This window comes from Talpa europaea (genome assembly GCF_964194135.1).
Source record: "Talpa europaea genome assembly, chromosome: 3".
NCBI lineage: Eukaryota > Metazoa > Chordata > Mammalia > Eulipotyphla > Talpidae > Talpa > Talpa europaea.
Window position 1 is genome coordinate 151,325,764 of NC_140069.1, and position 17,399 is coordinate 151,343,162.

General features: G+C 59.0%; 1 protein-coding gene across 2 annotated transcripts in view; it reads right to left on the reverse strand.

Annotated features, from left to right (window-relative positions):
* Positions 1-2,807: 2,807 nt before the first annotated feature.
* NCAPG2 (non-SMC condensin II complex subunit G2) overlaps positions 2,808-17,399 on the reverse strand; it is a gene marked incomplete at both ends in the record, with an annotated part of 36,810 nt that continues 22,218 nt past the window's right edge. For both annotated transcript variants that reach the window (XM_084229994.1, XM_084229993.1), the window contains 13 exons: positions 2,808-2,859; positions 5,718-5,817; positions 6,709-6,809; positions 7,445-7,548; positions 8,396-8,536; positions 9,210-9,397; positions 12,210-12,309; positions 12,707-12,847; positions 12,964-13,080; positions 13,913-14,086; positions 14,165-14,318; positions 15,070-15,140; positions 15,927-16,100. In XM_084229994.1, coding sequence (XP_084086120.1) covers positions 2,808-2,859; positions 5,718-5,817; positions 6,709-6,809; positions 7,445-7,548; positions 8,396-8,536; positions 9,210-9,397; positions 12,210-12,309; positions 12,707-12,847; positions 12,964-13,080; positions 13,913-14,086; positions 14,165-14,318; positions 15,070-15,140; positions 15,927-16,100 — 1,617 coding nt within the window. The remainder of the gene's footprint in view (positions 2,860-5,717; positions 5,818-6,708; positions 6,810-7,444; positions 7,549-8,395; positions 8,537-9,209; positions 9,398-12,209; positions 12,310-12,706; positions 12,848-12,963; positions 13,081-13,912; positions 14,087-14,164; positions 14,319-15,069; positions 15,141-15,926; positions 16,101-17,399) is intronic.

The following is a 17,399-nucleotide window of genomic DNA, read 5'->3' on the forward strand; positions in this document are numbered from 1 at the left end:
GAGACTTCACGCCACATGCAAAGGTGAAGTAAAACAGATTACAGGCTGAGTAAGATGCCAGAACGGGGTCTCCCCATGACGATGCCTGCACCTGGGGTGCAGTCCGAGTGCAGAGTCATCCCCTCACTCGGGGGATGGCAACAACCCCCCGCCCCCCCTTGCCCAAATGGGGCAAAACTGCTGATCTAGACGGAAGTAAGGGTGAGATACGTCGAACAGTTAATGAAAACACTATCTTCTGTTGCTTCTGGTGTGAGCCGCAGGGACAAGGTGGTGCCACCTGTGCGGGTCTCTCCACTCACCGAGCGCGGTCACTGCTCTGCCCTGCTCCTCGCGGTCTGCGGAGCCAAGCCCCACAATGACCCGGGGCCCTGGGTGCAGGAGGGGAGGAAAGTGGCAGCTGAGGAGCAACAGGGCAGGATGAGCTGAAACGGATGGGGAGGGAGCTGCAGGAAGGCCGGGGCAGCAGCATCCTGAGGCGAGAGTGCCTCCGTCAGCCAAGGGGATGATAAGGTTCTGAGCCCAGCCAGCAATTAAAAAAAAAATTATATTCTAACGGTGCTGAGGCCACTAGGTATCCATATGGTAAAAACAAAAATCAACCATTACCAAATGCCACACACAAAAATTACCTCAAGATAAACAGGAGAGCTGACCTTCCAGGCGCAGAGAAAAAGGGAAGACGAACACCAAGAGCAAGAGACGCAGGGAGGAAGGGAGCAGGATTCTCACTGGCCGGCAGCAAGCTCCACTGGTAACTGAGCAAGCCAAGATAAAGCGTGCGTCACACACACTCACTCTCACACACACTGAAACAGGACACAGAAAGCACAAACTATAAAGGTATAAACTACAGTTCATTAAAATTTCAAACTCCTGCTCTTTCAAAGGCAACCAGGCCACGTGCTGTGGCCGAGCAGAGGCTGTGTTTGCAGCACAAGGATCCGCCCGCTCAAGCGCAAGATCCATCCACCGTCACACCAGAGCTGATTCGGCGTTTCACCCACACGCACGTCCCGTGGCACCAGCTACCGCGCGCGCCCAAGGAGCGCAGTCAGACACTGCAGTGCGCGCCCGGGGAGGACGCAGCGGGCTCGGGAAGCACATTCTGCTGTGACTCCTCTGGAAGGGCCGGGAGCTCGTGAAGAAGTGAAACGTACCGCACATCAACTCCACTTCAAGAAAACCACCCCCCCAAAACACCCCCCAAAGGCCTGTACCCCTGATGCTCATAGCAACTTGGTTCAAGCATCGTAACGCCCCACGGATGGAGGGCTGACGTGCCCCCGCGAGGGCCATGGTCACCTATCAGCCGCCTGTACTCAGAGGCGCAATTCAGCCCCACTTCGCGTCAGCAGACCAGGGGAACCCCGGCGCTGGCAGTGCCTCTGGCCACCAGTGCATCTGACCCCGCTTTTCCTCGGATCTCTCCACCGAGTCTCAAGGGCGGGAAGACTGTCTCCGTGACAGAGGCTCACGCGGGAGATGGGCAGCGCCTGGGCCCTCCCTAGCCTGGTGCAAGGGACGCTGGTGTGGAAGCGGGAGCAGCAGGGTGAGTGGAAGTGCTAAGTGGAACGTCAGGACCAGGCTGCAGGGCCTCAGCCCTCAGACCGCTGCGAAGTGTGGCTCTCGACCGAGGGCTAAGCCTGGTTGTCCGCGTGCCTCAGAGGCGCCGGGGCTTGAACAACAGTGTGTGGACGGGCTCAAAGCTGCGCCCCCTGAGGGCACGGCCCTACTCCACAATCCCAAGTGGCAGCCAGTCGGCACAGCCGCGTCCAGGCAGAACATCAGTGCAGACACAGCACGTCCGGGAAGTGCTGGGCACGTTCACGACCGCTGCAGGCCAGGCACTTAGGTGCGTGGTCACACCCAGGTGCAAGTGCGTCTGTGCAGGCGAGAAGGCACCCACTGACACGTCGGATTGTATTCCCGGGTCAGAGAGAAGGAGTCGCAGAGGGAGAGGAGTGGCTCCCATCACGGAACCAGCTCATCTTCAGTCTTACTATACTGGCCTAGGTGCTTCCCAGTGGCTGCGCTAACGACGGCAGAGCTATCGCCTGTGCCAGCCTCGTCCACAAACACAGAACCTGGCTTAGACAGAGACGATGCCCACAAAGCTGCATGCTCACACCCCCGCCCCAGCCCTCAGCAAACCCACCCTAGTGCTCAAAGCTCCAGTAAGTGTTTGGTCCTTTTCTGTGCCTTCGTAGTGACAGAAGCATCGGAAAATTGGGGTTTCTATACTTTTTTGCTTGGGGTAGAAGACAGAATGCATGTGGGCTGATGCCTGCCCTTGCAGTGGGTGCCCAGGACACAGGCCTCTGTGCCCACCGCCCCTCAGGGCCGAGCTGACAGGCTGCTGGTAGCCTGCGGGGGGTGGGCCACAGCCCAGCGACAGCTTGAGCGCAAGGACACAGGTGAGCGGGCTCTGTGCCTGCACTGCCTCGGAACCCCCGCGTGGTGAAAGGACGAAGAGGGAGCTCACCCTGTCTTTATGCAGAGCATGCCTGCGAGCGTCAGACAGGCAGGCAACACTGTGCACAAACAGGAGTCTCCGAAACAACCTGGTGTCTTGCAAAAGGCTTTGCCCCGTGGCTTCTGTGCCGCTGACCTGGAGCCCTTTGTGTCAAGGACGTGACCACCGGGCCAAAGTGTAGAACCTCAGAGCTGCCCGCTCACACCCCCAAAAGACCCTCCCACCTGCACACCCCATTATGTGGCTGTTGCCGCTCACGTCAACAGCGAGCGACTCTACGTGGCCTCTGTGCGTCCTTGTTCTCTCCCACGTGGCCAGGGCTGCGGCTTGGCTATGAGCTCAGGAACTCTCCCAGGGTCCTTGACGATGACTCATAGAGAAACCTGAAACGCGATGAAAGAAACAATTAGCTGCCCAAATTACCTGAGAGTGTGTTTTCTTTTCTTTTTTTTTTTTTTTTAAATTGATTTATTTATACAAGCACTGGGTACAGACAAAAGCGCGGGAGGGTGAGAGAATTCACCAGAGCCAGAGCGGGGAGCAGAGCAGGCAGAAGGACCGAAGGACCCTGCTGAGGGGAGCAGCGGGAGGCAGGAGAGGTCTGCGCGCCACTGGGGACCCTCCTCCGGTGGCCGGGGAGCAGCCGGGGATCGAACCGGCTCCACAGAGGCTGCAGGCAGCTTCGCAACCCAGCGCTCAACCGCTGCGCCACCAGGGGAGGCCCCCGAGAGTGTGTTTTCATAAAAGAGTCTGAAGCGCTTGCAGCCAGACACGCCTCAAGCCAAACTGGAGGATCAGTACCTGCCCCGGTCATTTCTTACACGTGGGACAGAGTAAAAACCCCAGGGCGGTGATCCTAGCCCACATGTGACACATGGAAGGAGTGTTGTCACGCAGAGTTCCTGTAGGGCCAGCTCCCCCAGGACACCAGACAGAGGCACCCCAGGCCACTGTCCCCACCAGACCCCACAGGATCCCTCTAGTCAGCAGCTCCTGACCCTTGTGTGCACGGAAGTTCCAGCAGTCCCCCCACTTCCCTGTGGTTGGGCCCAATCACCCCAAGACTGGAGGCCCAGCAGGGACAGGCCTCAGGCCTGGAGTGCCCTCTGGTCACTCAGAAGTGGCTTGAACCCTCATGGACAGCAGCCCTTACGCCAGTGGCCCCGCAGGAGCTTGCCCTGGCCGCTGCAGCCTCCTGCCTGGAAGCCAGCGTCCCGGAGGGGCCTGGGTATGAAGGGGGAAGCACACCCCTAGAGGGAGAAGGGCCTCTTCTCCAGTGACAGCCGGTCTCAGCCACCAGCCCCTAACGTCAGCAGCGCAGACACACAAGGAGCAAGGCCTCTGGCTCGACGGGGAGGTGGTCGCAGAGAGAAAGCACAGCACACGCCAGTGGGACTCGCGACGCCTGCTTGACCCAGGGCAGAGTCCCGTTCCCTCCAGCTCACGCACAGCACTGACCAAGAAGGCCTCGCCGGGGCTTCAACAGACGTAAAGGACTGAAATCGTAGTGCCTGCCCTCAGACCCCAGGGCAGTGAAAACCAGAACCAGTAACAGAGAGAGCCAGAACATTCCAAAGTGTGTGGACATTAAACAACACACAGTCGCTTAAATAACTCGCAGTCAAAGAGACATTTAAGCGACTGTGTGTGGAGAAATTTTAAAATATTTTGTGCTAAATGAAAATGAAAACACATTATCAAAATTCTTGGGATGCAGCAGGAGCAGAGCGTGGGGGTAACTCGCAGCACTGACTATACATCGGCAAGAAGAAAGCCCCAAAGTCACTAAACTTCCAGCTTAGGAAAACAGAAGAGAACAAAGTAAATCCAAAGCAGATAAAAAGAGTTTTAAAAATTAGAGCAGAAACTTTTTAAAAACTGAAAATGGGAAATCAATAAAGAAAAAATCAGTGAAACCGAAAATTGAAAAGATCAATAAAATCTGTCTCTAGTCAGGCGTGGGGAGCGGGGAGGGGGGCGGGGACACACCCTGGGTCCCGCAGCGGACGAGGGGCATCCCGCAGACCGGGCCCCTCACAGGGCAGTGAAGGGGCTCCGAACACGCCGGCCATGGCTCTGACCTCCTGGGGGAAAACGGACCCCTGGAGGCCCCCGCAGCAGAGACGGCGGGGCGGGCAGCCGCGTCCACAGCACGGATCACACTGAGCGGAGGCATCACCGCTTGCTGGACTGAGATTTTAGGGAAAAGGGAAGCCAACCCCCATACTCCCCCTCAGAGGCCGGAGGCGGAGGGACTCTGCCACACCCACGTGGACAGACAGAAAAGAAAGCTCCAGACGCTGTCCGCTCCCCCAGCCCGGGCGGACCTTCTCAACCAAGTGTCAGCAGATTCAGCCCCGCGAGGAGTGAAAAGCATCACACGCCACCACGTGGAACTCCCCGGGCACGGAGGGTGGGTCAACACTCAACATGAGTCAGCCGACAGCCACCTGCACGCGGAGAAGCCGTTTTTTACCAAAATCCAGCATCCACTGGTGGTGACAGAGCCCAGCACGCTGAGCAGAGGGGAGCTCGTGACCTGATGCCCCACAGCTAGCGCCATGCAGGACGCAAGACAGGAAGGTCTCTCGTGGGGCCCAGATGGGGTGGGGTCGCCGCAGGCCTCCTGACGACCTGGGCGCCGGCCAGCGCGGTCAGAGCAGACGAGAGGGACACGGCCCGGGGAGGCGGGAAGAAGCCGACACGGTTCCGAGAAACTCCTCCAAGGAGCAGGGGCTGTGGGCAGCGGCCAGTGCCCCAGGCACACCTCGCACGAGCCCCAGAGCCCCGCAACGGCTCCCGAAGTTCTAGAACAGCAGGAGACGCTGCTGCACGGCGGGTCTGCGTCCAAAGCCACCTTCCACAGACTCTGCAGAACGAGCGGCTCGCCTGCCGTGGAGGTCCACCGAGCAGCACCCATAGCCGTGCCGCCAGGAAGGCCGGCAGGATACCCACTACCTTGGGCTCGGGGCTCTCACCCCAGTGGGGCGGCCCAGGACAGGGCACTTGTATTTCAGGAACGCCCAGAAACGTGTGCGCTACGGAAGACGTGTGTCGTCTGCCCGGACTCCCCAGCAGCTTTGTAAATGACCGTCTTGCTGCTGGGGACAGAGGCAGGAAGTGAGACGTCTGCGCGAGGGGCTCTGCCTGCAGACGCAGTCCTGTCCCCACAGACGAGGGTGGACCGACCACGCCCGGGAGCAGCTGGGGCTTCCCACTGGCTGTACCAGGGCAGCTTTACCTCTCCACGCTGTCTTCTTCCAACGTGATTTCCATGAATGTCTTCAGCTTCCTGTGAACAGCGGCTGCCACGTCCTTCACTTTCGAGCTCCGATGTTTACCTGTGGGGCGTCCCGACAGCATGTTCACACCCCACACAGCAGCGACCTGCGCGCCTGTGGCGCTTCAGTCAGACCCAGCTCCACCCCCGGGCTGCCCGGTGGCCTGCGGCAGCCGCACAGACTGGCCAGGTCCAAGCGGGTCCGGGAAGGCCCTGAGGCAGCCCAGGGGCAGGAGCCCAGGGTGTTCACATCACCGTGAGAAACAACAACTTCCACCTGCCCAGTGCTAGGTGCCCACCCTCGCCCTCACACCCTGGCGTGGGTGCCCCCGGGAGGCCTTTGTGGACTGATTTCACTGTGGGGGGCAGTCTGGGGGAGGGGCCTCGTGACCCCAGCCTGAGTCAGAGGCATCCCGGAGCACCATGACGAACACCAGCACCCAAGCCGGGGAAGCGTGTCGGTGAGGCGTGTTCTGAGTGTCCCACCTTAGAAAGCGCTGCTAACATCGGCTAACACAAGCAAGACAGACACAAACTTGACAGCAGGGGCCCTGCACGCTGTCCCAATACGCCGAAGTGGCTCCCAATGGGTTTTCCAGCACTATTTCAACTGGGGTGGTTCACAACTGGGTGCTCAGAACAGGCAAGGCTGAGGGTTAAGGGAGCTGTAGACACTGTCACTGTCAGCGCCAAAGCACAGCACCATCATTGGCAAAAGCAAAAGCAGGTTGTAAAGTCAGGTAACAGTCACAAAGCGGCAGGAATTCCATTCCCAGGCACAGAGGGGGCAGCCGGCGGCCCCGCGGGGGAGGGGGGGACGCAGGGCGTGGCGGGAAGACACACGAGGCAGCCGGCGGAGGAGCTGAGAGCCTTTCGAGCGGGGGCTGAGTCCCCCACCCCAACCCAGCTCCAGGGGTGACACCTAGATGGCGGGAGGGAAAATTCAACCCACCTTTATTGACAACCAAAATAATATGCACAACAGCCGTCAGACACACAATGCCTTCAATGTCGTCCGAAGTCACACACGCCTTCAACTCATCCAGAAATGACCTGCAAAAAATCAACCAAGGTCTTGGATTACCCCGTAGTAGATCTCCTCCTGTTTTCTAGAAAGACAACCAGAAAATTCATCAAGCACCACGGAGCCTGGTTTCCAGGAAATGCACGCTCCACGCGAAGTGGGACGTCAGTCCCGACGCTGCCAGGAGGCAGGGCGCCCAGTCGGGAGCTCTGCGCCCAGCAGACGCCAGAGGACTTCACGCGACTAAACCCGCGGCCACTACAGATGGTGATTTTTCACAGTCACTGAATTTATCTGCCGGTAAGTTCCCGGGGTCTGGAAATCAGCAAACCAGCCTCCGCGGACCAGGCCCCCAGGGCAGCGGCTGCTGGGCGCCCACCACACAGGGACACGCGTGCTCCAGGCGCCCCTGCCGGTCTCCAGCCGAAGCCCCACACGGAAGCCTCACCGTCAGCCACGGGATGACTCTGACACAAGGTAGAGTTTACCTTTGTGAATGTTTAAGGTAAACACTTGTAACAGCTGATAAAATGGGCAAAGTCTGCAAAATGCTTTTCTCAGGAAAAAAAAACACTCTGGACCAACTTTGAGCGAAAGGGCACGGCCGAGGCGGCTGAGCGCCCGCAGGCAAGGGGCTGGCGGCGGCGGCGGGAGAAGCGCTCACCTGACCACACTCGGGGACTTGATGACGATGCCCACCAGGCACCTGGAGAACGGCGGCAGCCCCGCCAGGGCGTCCGGGGGAGACAGCTCGTCGACATCAGAAACCTGCAACGAGGGCTCAGGTCAGCCGTCACTGAGAGGCCAATGCCCCGGCGCCTCCTCGACCCTCGAGAAAGGCCTTCTGGAAACGTGGAAGCAACTCCCATGAGCTGCTGTGAAGGATCTGCTGCCACAGTCAGGGCTCTGGCATCGTGGTGACAGACGAGTGCTCATCAGAGCCCCGCCCGCTGCTCGTGTGCCCAGCCAGGCCTCCTCCCCACTGGCACCACTGACACTGCACATGGGACAGTGCCTTGTAGGGGCACCCTGGGCACTGCCAGATGGGACAACAAAAGCAGCTTCCCAACACCACCCACGACCCAGCTGCCCAGTGCGTGCCACTCCGCCCACGGTTGCACCTGGCCTGGCAGGTTGAATCCCAGGGTGTGGGGGCCCTGCCTGCTCAGGCAGGTCTTGGGGGGCCTTGCCAGAACCCTGCTCTGGGACAAGCTTTCGTCTTCTACCCATGGCAGCTACAGCAGGGAGCTGCCGGCCCGCAGGCCACAGCCCAGCACCAGCACCTGCCCCAAGCTTGCCAACCATGGGCACTTCGTGGAGACACACCCAGACAGAAACCCAACAGCCTCCCCGTGCTCTGCCTGGGACTGTCACCCCCGACTCAGGCCGCTAATCCGTTTGACATTTTCGTCTATGTGATTTTACTGCAGCCTTGGCACACGTGGCCAAAGCGCGACCCTCCGGTGTGTGTGTCCTGGTTCACCGCCTGCTGTTTCTCGTTCTTTGGTGGATCAGGCGCTTGTGTTGGAGGCTCACGGGGCCGCACAGCAGGACTCTGTGCTGCTGAACTGGTGCCCCTGGGGTGGGAGCCCCCAGTGGCGGCGTCCCAACTCACCTTGCGCAGTCGGTGGCTGATCTCCACCACGGACGCCGCGATCAGTGTGGAGAGCACGCCCCTGTGGACCGGCGTGTCCACGTGCCACGACTGGACGGTGGTGATGAACTCGTGAAGCGGGGTCTGGACAGAATACAGGAGCTGCAGGAACATGACGGCCACGGTCAGGGCTAAGAATGGCCTGCCCACCGCTGCTGGAGGCAGACCCCCGCTAGTCTCTTCCCCAAAGCAAAGGGAAAGCCCCAGGGACGGAAACACCCAAAACGGGGCCCCACCAAACACAGAGACGGCGGCATGGCCACGTGATCTGAGAAGCTGCGACGCAATGGCGAAGATTTGGTGAGAAAGAGGCCTGCGCACACCTGATGCCAAAACCACCACCCAGACACCCACATGCCCCGAGCATGAGCACGGCTGGGGGGCCGGGCAGCAGTCTGCACTCGCTGCCCAGCTGAGCCCCCCAGCACTGTCCTGCATCTTGGCTGAAGCAAGTGCACGTCCATATTTCTGAATCACGACTTGGCCCTGTGGGGCGCCAGGTGGCCGCAGGCAGCCTGGGTCCACCTCCTGGGAGAGGCTCCTCGGGCCCCCGCCCCCAGAGGCGGCCCTGGGTGGAGGCTAACTTTCATCTGGGGAAGGCCCCACAATCTACATGGAGCCAAGAGCATTTAACTCGGGAAGTGCTGTAAGAGGAAAACTGAGCACGCACGGTCACTGGCCAAGATCATGCCTGACCGCGGAGGCAAGCGCCCCCTCCCCGCGCGTGCTCTGTGCTGGCCCCCAGCGTCTGGGGCCCCGGGGAAGGAGTGGGTACCCGCAGGCCTTCTTCTGGCTGCTTCCGGAAACTCCAGGCCATGCACTCCAGCATCTTCTGAAATACTTTCTGGACAGTATCGAACAGCACTGCAACGTCTCCGTCGGAATCCGTCTTCTGGATCAAGGAACTGCCAGTCACCTCCTTCAGGATGCCCAGAAGCAACGTGACATAAAAAAATCCTTTCACTGGAAAGAAAACCGGAAAGCCAGTTATGCAGCCGCATGGATTGGAGAAGTCTCCACACACTTCACGTGACCGCGGGTCACGGTGACTGGAGAGTCCGTCGACGATCAGCCAGAGCAGGCCGGCCAGGGGACTGAATTTCAGCCTAAGCGAGGACGTCTGCTCTGCTCAAACGCAGCCCCGCCTCAACCCCAGCAGCTCACCCCACACCACCCCACATGGGCTGTGCCCACCAGGTGCCAGCGTGTGCTACTGGACGCGGCCCAGATGCTTGCCTCCCCTCTGCAGAGTAGGGCCTGGACTCCCGCTCCACACAGAACGGGGGTCAGCCGGGCACTGCAGGCCAGGCCAAGGAAGGGGTACTGAGTGTGCTGTCCTTCTCTCTAGTGGCCGCTTCCCTGCGAACAGCTGCCCCACGGGAGCCTGACCCCTCGACCCACCCGGGGGCCCCGATTTCCCATGTCTGCTTCTGTCCATCCTGTGTAGACAGAGGTGGGGGTTGTGCCATCCAGAGAGCCATGAGCCTCGCTGTGTCCCGGCCTCACTCGACAACCCGATTGCCCCACGGGCCTGAGTGGCAGGTGCCGTGTCCACGGAGACCTCCCACGGGCAGGAGTGCACGACCCTCACGCGTGGGTTCATGTTGCCAGGCAGACCTGTCCCGTGGAAAGGCACAAAGTAACGCCCTAGCTAAGAAACACTTATCTGGTGACAAAGATGACCTACGACCTCACGCTGATTCCTGGGACTCCCCACGGGAAGTGGACTGGGGGTTCACGCCGGGCCCCACAGCCTATAAAATGCATCATAAGATGCAGGAGAGCCAGAGACGGAGGCAGCCTCACTGCTCACGGAGCGAGAGCAGCTGCCCTGCAAGCCGGCCTCAGCTCTGGGCACTCGCACAGCCCACGGCCGGTCCCGTGGGGGGCTGCAGGACGGGCACCGCTAGGACCCACAGGAGACAAAGGAGCGCAGTGGGCAGGGGCTCCGGGGGACGGCAGTGAGGAGGCAGGTGCCAAGAGGGCCCTACACGGTCCGCAGTAGAGCCACACGCTAACTACTGACAAAACCTCAAGTTAAAACCTCAGCAGCGAGCCGACCCACACGGCCAGGCAGCGCGCGCCCCCGCAGGCACATGGGCCGCTGCTGAGTGAACAGGACGCGTCGCCGAAGAAACGCTGGATTCGAGGACGTCAGTGAGACCCGGGCCTACAAGCTTCTCTGGTGTGGTTGCCACACAAGCTCGAGGGCGTCAGCCCTGACTACCGGGTCCCTTCAGGGGACACTCAGCCAGGGAAGCCCTGGCCCACGCCCAGCGGCCCCCACCACTCTCGGCGGGGGATGGTCTCTGCCAACCTCCCTCTGCTTTCTGCTTAAGACACAGTCCCTCTAGAAGCCTCCTTTCTAGCTGTGTCCTTTGTGATGTCACCTCTTGCGCCGCCTCACCACACCATGGAGCAGCCGCCCCCACCAGGGCTGTCGTGGCCGGAGTGGGTTCTGCAGAACGAGGGCGGGAGCGGATACGGCACTCAGGGCCGGGGCTCAGCCGCACACGCTTGGGCATGGAGGACGCCACACGCGACACTAGAATGTGATGTTTTCATTAAAACGCTTCGCGGGGCTCTTCCAGGGAGTCGGGGGAAGGTGTCGGCGGCTGGGGGTCTCTGCCGTCCCACAGCTGGGGTGCAGGTGACTGCAGTTAAACTGGCTGCTGAGACCTAAAGTTCCTGTCAGCGCCTCAGGAAAGTACATTCTATAAATACTAAAAACAGATTCAGCCCTCGGGCAAAAATAATTCCTAAATGATAAATGAAATTTAAAAATATGCAAATGATTTTTAATGTCTCGATCATTAAACTTAATTTTAAAGTGCTATTTTCACAATAGTTATAAAGGATTAAAAAAAACAGACTTTAACACACTGTCTGTTCCACTTAACACGAGCCTTTAACTTGCACATTTCACCCAAACAGCGGGCGGCCGAGTCTGAGGGAGGGACGCCGGCAGCCCAGGGCCGCAGCCAGCCCCAGCGCAAGCCCCGTGTGAGGGCCAGGAGGGGTGCGAGGACGCCCACGTGATGACATTGCAGGCCATGGACCATAAACTTGACTCGACGCAACAAATCTAATTTTCAAATTTTAATTTTGAATCTACTGAAAATATAATTTTCTATCTCTGCTAGTACATATCTGGACGTAAAGAAATAAGTAAATCCCTATAGATCTCAGGAAAAAACCAGCACAGGGTCTACAGCCCAGACATGTCACAGCCAGCGATCTGCAGCTTCTGGTAGTCACTCAACCACAGCGGGGTGCTGCTAGCAAACCCCCAGGACCCCACCCACTTCTCTGGCTGGGACCCCTCATAGGATGGCTCAGACATCACTGGGTCTCGCTCTGGGGACGGGCTCTGCTTCGAAGGCCACCCAGAGGAGGCCGACTTCCCCTCAGCATCTAGCACACAGCAAGCGAGCACACCGGGCTCTTGCCCTCCCCAACAAACTTGGGCATCACCCTACCTTGTGGCCTGAGCAGAGCCAGGAGAGGCTGCTGTGGGCTCTGTTCAGGACACCGGAGGCTGGGGCTGTCACACACTGGCGGGCCTGCAGCCCAGCAAGCCAGAGGGAGCGGCTGCAGGATGGACAAAACCCAACCCGACCCACGTGACACCAGAAACACCCTTCAACTCCCCACCGCATCAGCCCACTCTGGATAGGAACTGGTTTCCGTATGTGTCACCCCCGACCAACGGGGCAGGAGGAGGAGGCTGGCTCTGGCCCAACAGCTGGAGGAGCCCTTTCCGGGCAGAGCGTACCTGTCTGCATGACCCCAAGACTCCGCTGTAAAAGCTGGATCTGGAACCTGTAATCGCCGAGGCCGACCATAATCACATCTTTACACACGGTCAGGTAGGTCTGCAAGAGACAGACTTCTGATGTCACTCACCACCAAAGGCCGCAGGAGGGCAAAGAAAAGAGAACCATGAGCTGACGTGCTTCTAGGCAGCTCAAAAAGCAGGTATTTGCAGAGACGTTATATGGGGGCTTCACAGGCGCTTTTGTTTCTGTAAGGCCCCCAGCAACGCCACGAGCCACCTGACTCTAAAAACATGGCCAACACCTACTACCGACAGTATGGAGGTTACACTAAAGTTTCCAGTTTGTATGTTCCAGATATTTAAATGCCATATACGGTGTAAGCACTTAAAGCAGTAACACGAGGTCGAAATGCCAACTTCAGAATAGAAACTACAGCCTGGCAGCCCGGCACAGGCTCGGTGAAGAGGAAGTTCCCGCGTCTTAGGACTCTAACCTGGATGGTTTGCTGGTAAACGACTCTATGGAGCTTCAGGTACTCTTCGTCTTGGTCTTGGATAAATGACAAGATTTTGTTCTCTAACCAGAAGCCCGTGTCTTCCAGAGTGGACAGGTACACATTCCCCTCGGAGCAGAACTGTAGAGACGGGGGGGGGGGGGGGGGGGGGGGCGGGGGCGCAGGGGGTGAGGTGCCTGCTCATCCAGCCCCGTGCACCCCAAGCCCTGGGCGGATGCTCAGCTGGCCCTGCGCACCTTGTGCTGAAGGTGAATGCTCAGCCGGCAATGGAGGCTGAAGGCTCGCAGCGCGGTGGCTTCACTGAAGGCGTGAGGCTTCCCCTCCAGGGACTGCAAAATCGACTCCAAATCCGCCTGTGAAACAAAAGCGCTGAGGGCCACACGCCTGGCCCCCAGGCCCCCCATAGCAGCACCGCCAGAGGGGATCCACAGTCTCTTCTCCTTCCCCAAGGTCAGGGAGGCAACTCCCCCAGCTCAAGGCCCCTGCAATGAAGCCCACCGGTTGAATGGGGTCAGCCTGCAGAGGGCAAGGGCGGCTCTACCCCAACAACCAAGACTCCCCACCCTGAGCCCCAGACAGCAGGGCCTTGTGCTCAGACGTGTCACAGCGGGGGGGTGGTAACACCACAAACACCTTGTGTGCCCGTTAGGAAAGCCTGAGGGGTGGACCCCTGGGCCACAGGCGCTGCCGCTCTACACTAGGGCAGTCAGCGCCAGCCTGTCCACCCACAAGGTCACGGCCTACCTACTCCTGCCTGCACGTGAAGCCTGGGAAGACCCTGAAGCTGCAGTCAGGTCAAGACAGGCCCACCCCTTCCCATCCGTGGCTGTGGCGACCTGAGGTCTGAGGCCCCACCCCCGGCACAGCCAAACGCAGTAACACGAGGAGTGGGCCAAGGCCTGGTCTGGGGAAGATGGCCAAATTGCCAGTAAGGAGAGGAGGAAGCTGGCGAAGTTGCAGGGACAGTCTCCAGAGGTCCAAGAAGACAGCCCCAGGCCAGAGGAGAGGAAGGAGCAGCGCCCGGAGCTTGACAGGACAGCCCTGGAGTCCTGCTCCCTGCTGGCCACCCCGCACCAGACTCCGGCTGGTGGAGGTGGGGTCCGCGGGTGTGGCTAGTCCTCACCTGCCCCAGTGTGTCACCTGCCCCGCGGCCTAGAAAACCGGGCGCTGGCTCTGTCAGGTTACCTTCGACGTTTCCAGTGCTTTCAAAAGCTGGTTCAGCTTCTTGCGGGGAGCTGAGAGCAGGCACTCCCGGTTTCTCGGGTGCGTGAGCAGGTACTCCAGGTACACCAGCGCCAGTTCGGGCTTCACCGGGCCAGTGTCCTGGGCGCTGGCTTTGCGCTTCGACACGGAATTGCCCTGCGAGACCAAGAGCCACTGGTCAGGACGCAGCCCACCAGCTAGACCCTCACCTGCACAGGGGCGGGGGGCGAGCACCTTTCCGGGGGGCTGCTCTCCGGGCAGCCAGTCGCACAGGAGCTCCAGTATACGCCCCACGTGTCCCCAGGAGCACAGGCAGTCCAGCAGGGTGCAGGATGCCCTGTCTGCTGCGCCCTCCTCTTGGTCCCTCAGCGTGGACATCACACCCCCACTGGAATGCCAAGTGCACAAGGTCAGGTCGGTGTCGCAACCACAACGCCCTACGTGCTGCAGGGGCAGGTGAAGGGACTGAATGAGACAGACCCCAGCCCTCCACGACACCCCACTTCCCAGGACCCTGGGGCTAAGTCCAAGCTCAAGGCTCTGAACTCCAGCAGCTCAGGGCACTGAAGCCAGCACAGCCCGGCACCAGGACCCAGCCACGGACCCGCCACTGCACAGGCCAGGGCTGCGTTTGCCGTGGCTAGACTCAAGCACAAAGAGTCCTAATCTGGGGGAAACAAATTCTATTTAGCATCAAAACTTTTTTTTTTTTTTTTTACAAAAAAGAAGTAATTTTTACAGAGATAGTAACCAAAACTCCAGTAACAGTGTCCAATAAAAACTAAGTCTCGAGCCACAAAAGCAGGCCACCACCTCATTTTATATTTTCTAGTGGCCGCATTATAAAAAGAAATGGACACAATTAATCTCAACAACTTCCTCATTTAACCCGATCTATCCAAAGTGGCATTCTAAAATGCAGGGATGGAGAGCACTGCCGACGGCTGCTGCATCTCCTCACGCCGGGTCCCAGGCTGGGGCACCCAGCATGCACAGCAGCTGTCTCTGCAGCTCCAGACATGGGCCAGGGCAACCGCGGTCTCCTGCCGCGGTGGAGGGCGGGGCTGGCCGGGAGGCTGCTGTACTTGAGGGTCAGCAGGCCCGAGACCAGGGATGCGGCTGCACCGACGTGTGGGTACCTGAAGGCCGGCACGGCAGAGGCGGGCATGAAGGACATGAGCATGAACAAGGGCGTCTTGCAGCGGTCATCCTGCAACACAAACAGGAAAACAAAGCGGGGGTGTGTAAATAGGAGGGCCCCCGGACCCCCATGCAGCTCCTAACACCCCGCGCTAGGACTCGCCTGGCAGGAACGAGGGTAAGGAGACATGAGTCTGTGTGTACTTGGCATCCTGAAGGTAAAGCTCAAGAGAATAAAACTAACCAAAAAAACCTGACGCGGTGGTTGGCACGCTGAGTGGGAGGCACCCAGCGGCCATGCCCGGCCTCCCACTGCTGCAGCACCTGCTCCGCCCTGCTGCTGAGGGGCCCCTGCAGCACAGCAGGTCCCCCAATGTCACGGCGCCACCATGCCGATGAGGCACAGAGACCCGGTCCCCAGCGGGGTGAAAATTCATGGCAAGGGTCTTCAGAGACCCAGTCTTTCCATTTTAAGCCACGCTTTCTTTGTACCTAGGAATAAAATGATAGTTCCAGCCATCAGTCTTATTTTTATTTGTTGTTAAATGTGAACTCCCTTCTGAGCAGAGAGTCAGGGAGGCCTCCTTCACCCCTACGAAGCCCCACGCCTGGGCTGAGCGTCTCAAGACAGATGCACTTGCCGTGTGCGGTGGCCAGCCCCTCCCCGCCGAATGCCCAGCGTGGCAGGCGCTAGGACAGGGCTGCAGGCCCCAGAGACCCTAGGGAGGTGGGCAGACCCTGCCCCACAGGCAACGCGCCGGCTTGACGCCTGGTTTTCCTGCCAGGAAGCTGGCCGAGAGGAGCGACCTCGGGAGGAAAGGCGTGGGACGCACGACCTCGGGCGCGCAACACTCACCGTGAACACTCTCAGGTACTCAGGCAGCACGGAGGCAAACTTGTTGATGGTGTAAACTTTGGCCTCTTTGTTATTTTCCATACTTCTGTGAATACTTTTCCAGAGAATCACAACAATTTCCAACAAGCCAGCCATGGAAGCGACATCACTGACTGACAGCGTCTTGTCCAGAACCTAAGAGACAAGCGTTCTATTGTGAGAGACTCAAACCACAAGCCCAGATAACAGCCCTACCTTTAAAAGCCCACTGCAGAATTCTAGACCTAGAGCGAAAATGTAAAGGACATCAAGTCTAATGACTTTGGGAATCCTTGTTAAAGTATGTTTTTAAAGCTCACCCAAGAGATACATTCTAAATTTATTTTAGATTCCGTAAACACACAGTCCATACGAACAAAAACACCCTCTGAAGCTCAGAATGAACGAGTTGCATGTGGTCCCCACCGAGGCCCCAAGGCAGCAGGAGAGGCTGCTTCCCTCCCTCCATCTTCACATCTGCTAGAAGATGCTGCTTCTCCAACAAGCTTGGATGTGGAGACAGGGGCCTGGGGGAGGACAGAAACCTTCATTTACTGAGATGTGGCTGCAGCCCCCGAGATCAGACCAAGAAGCATCTGTGGCAGGCCGGCAGCCCCATGGGGCCCAGTGGGCACAGTGCCGGCACGGGCACCATGACCGACCCCACTCCCACGCGTCTTCCCGGGCTTGTTTTAAAATGACCACCCCCGTCTGTGTTTCCAAGCCCACGCTGGCACGTGAGCAACACGCTCACCTCCTCACGGCTAGCTTAAACCACAAATGCGGGCCTCCCTGGGGCCCAGGAGTGGAGCCTCAGGCTGTCACCCCTGCAGCCTGAGTTCGATCCCAGGCCAGGGAGCTGACCCACAGGACACAGCAGACCTCTCCCGTCTCCCCACTGCTCCCCTCAGCAGTGGATTTCAGTGGACCCGCCTGTTCTGCTCCCCGCTCTGTCTCTGGTGAGTCCTCTCACCACCCCCCGTCCCTCTGGCCTGTACCCCAGTTCTTCTACGCAAAATTAAAAAAATAAAAATCTTAAAAAACAAAAAGTAAACCACAAATGCCCCCAGCAAGCCCCTTCTCCTGCAGAGCGGTGGCCTGAGACTGGCCAGCAGTAAGTAAAAAACTGGCCAGCAGTAAGTAAAAAACAACAAAACAAGACCTTTGGATGTCCGCGCTGCCCGCGCAGCCTTGGTGGCCTGCGACTGGGGTGAGGGGTGGCTCTTGCACCCGGCTATACACGGCAAAGCCGCTCAGCCCGGCCCGGCAGGTCCGCTCACAGGGAGTCTGGTGACCGCTCAAGGACAGTCTGACCACCTGCAAGTGACTGTCAGGAAATGGCCTTCAGGACGCTGCCTTGAGGTGCCAAGTGCTTCATTTCAGGAAATGGCACCTTTGGGCTAAGTCCCTACTGCACTGGGGAGAAAAGAAGCTTCAATGAAGAGGGTACCCACA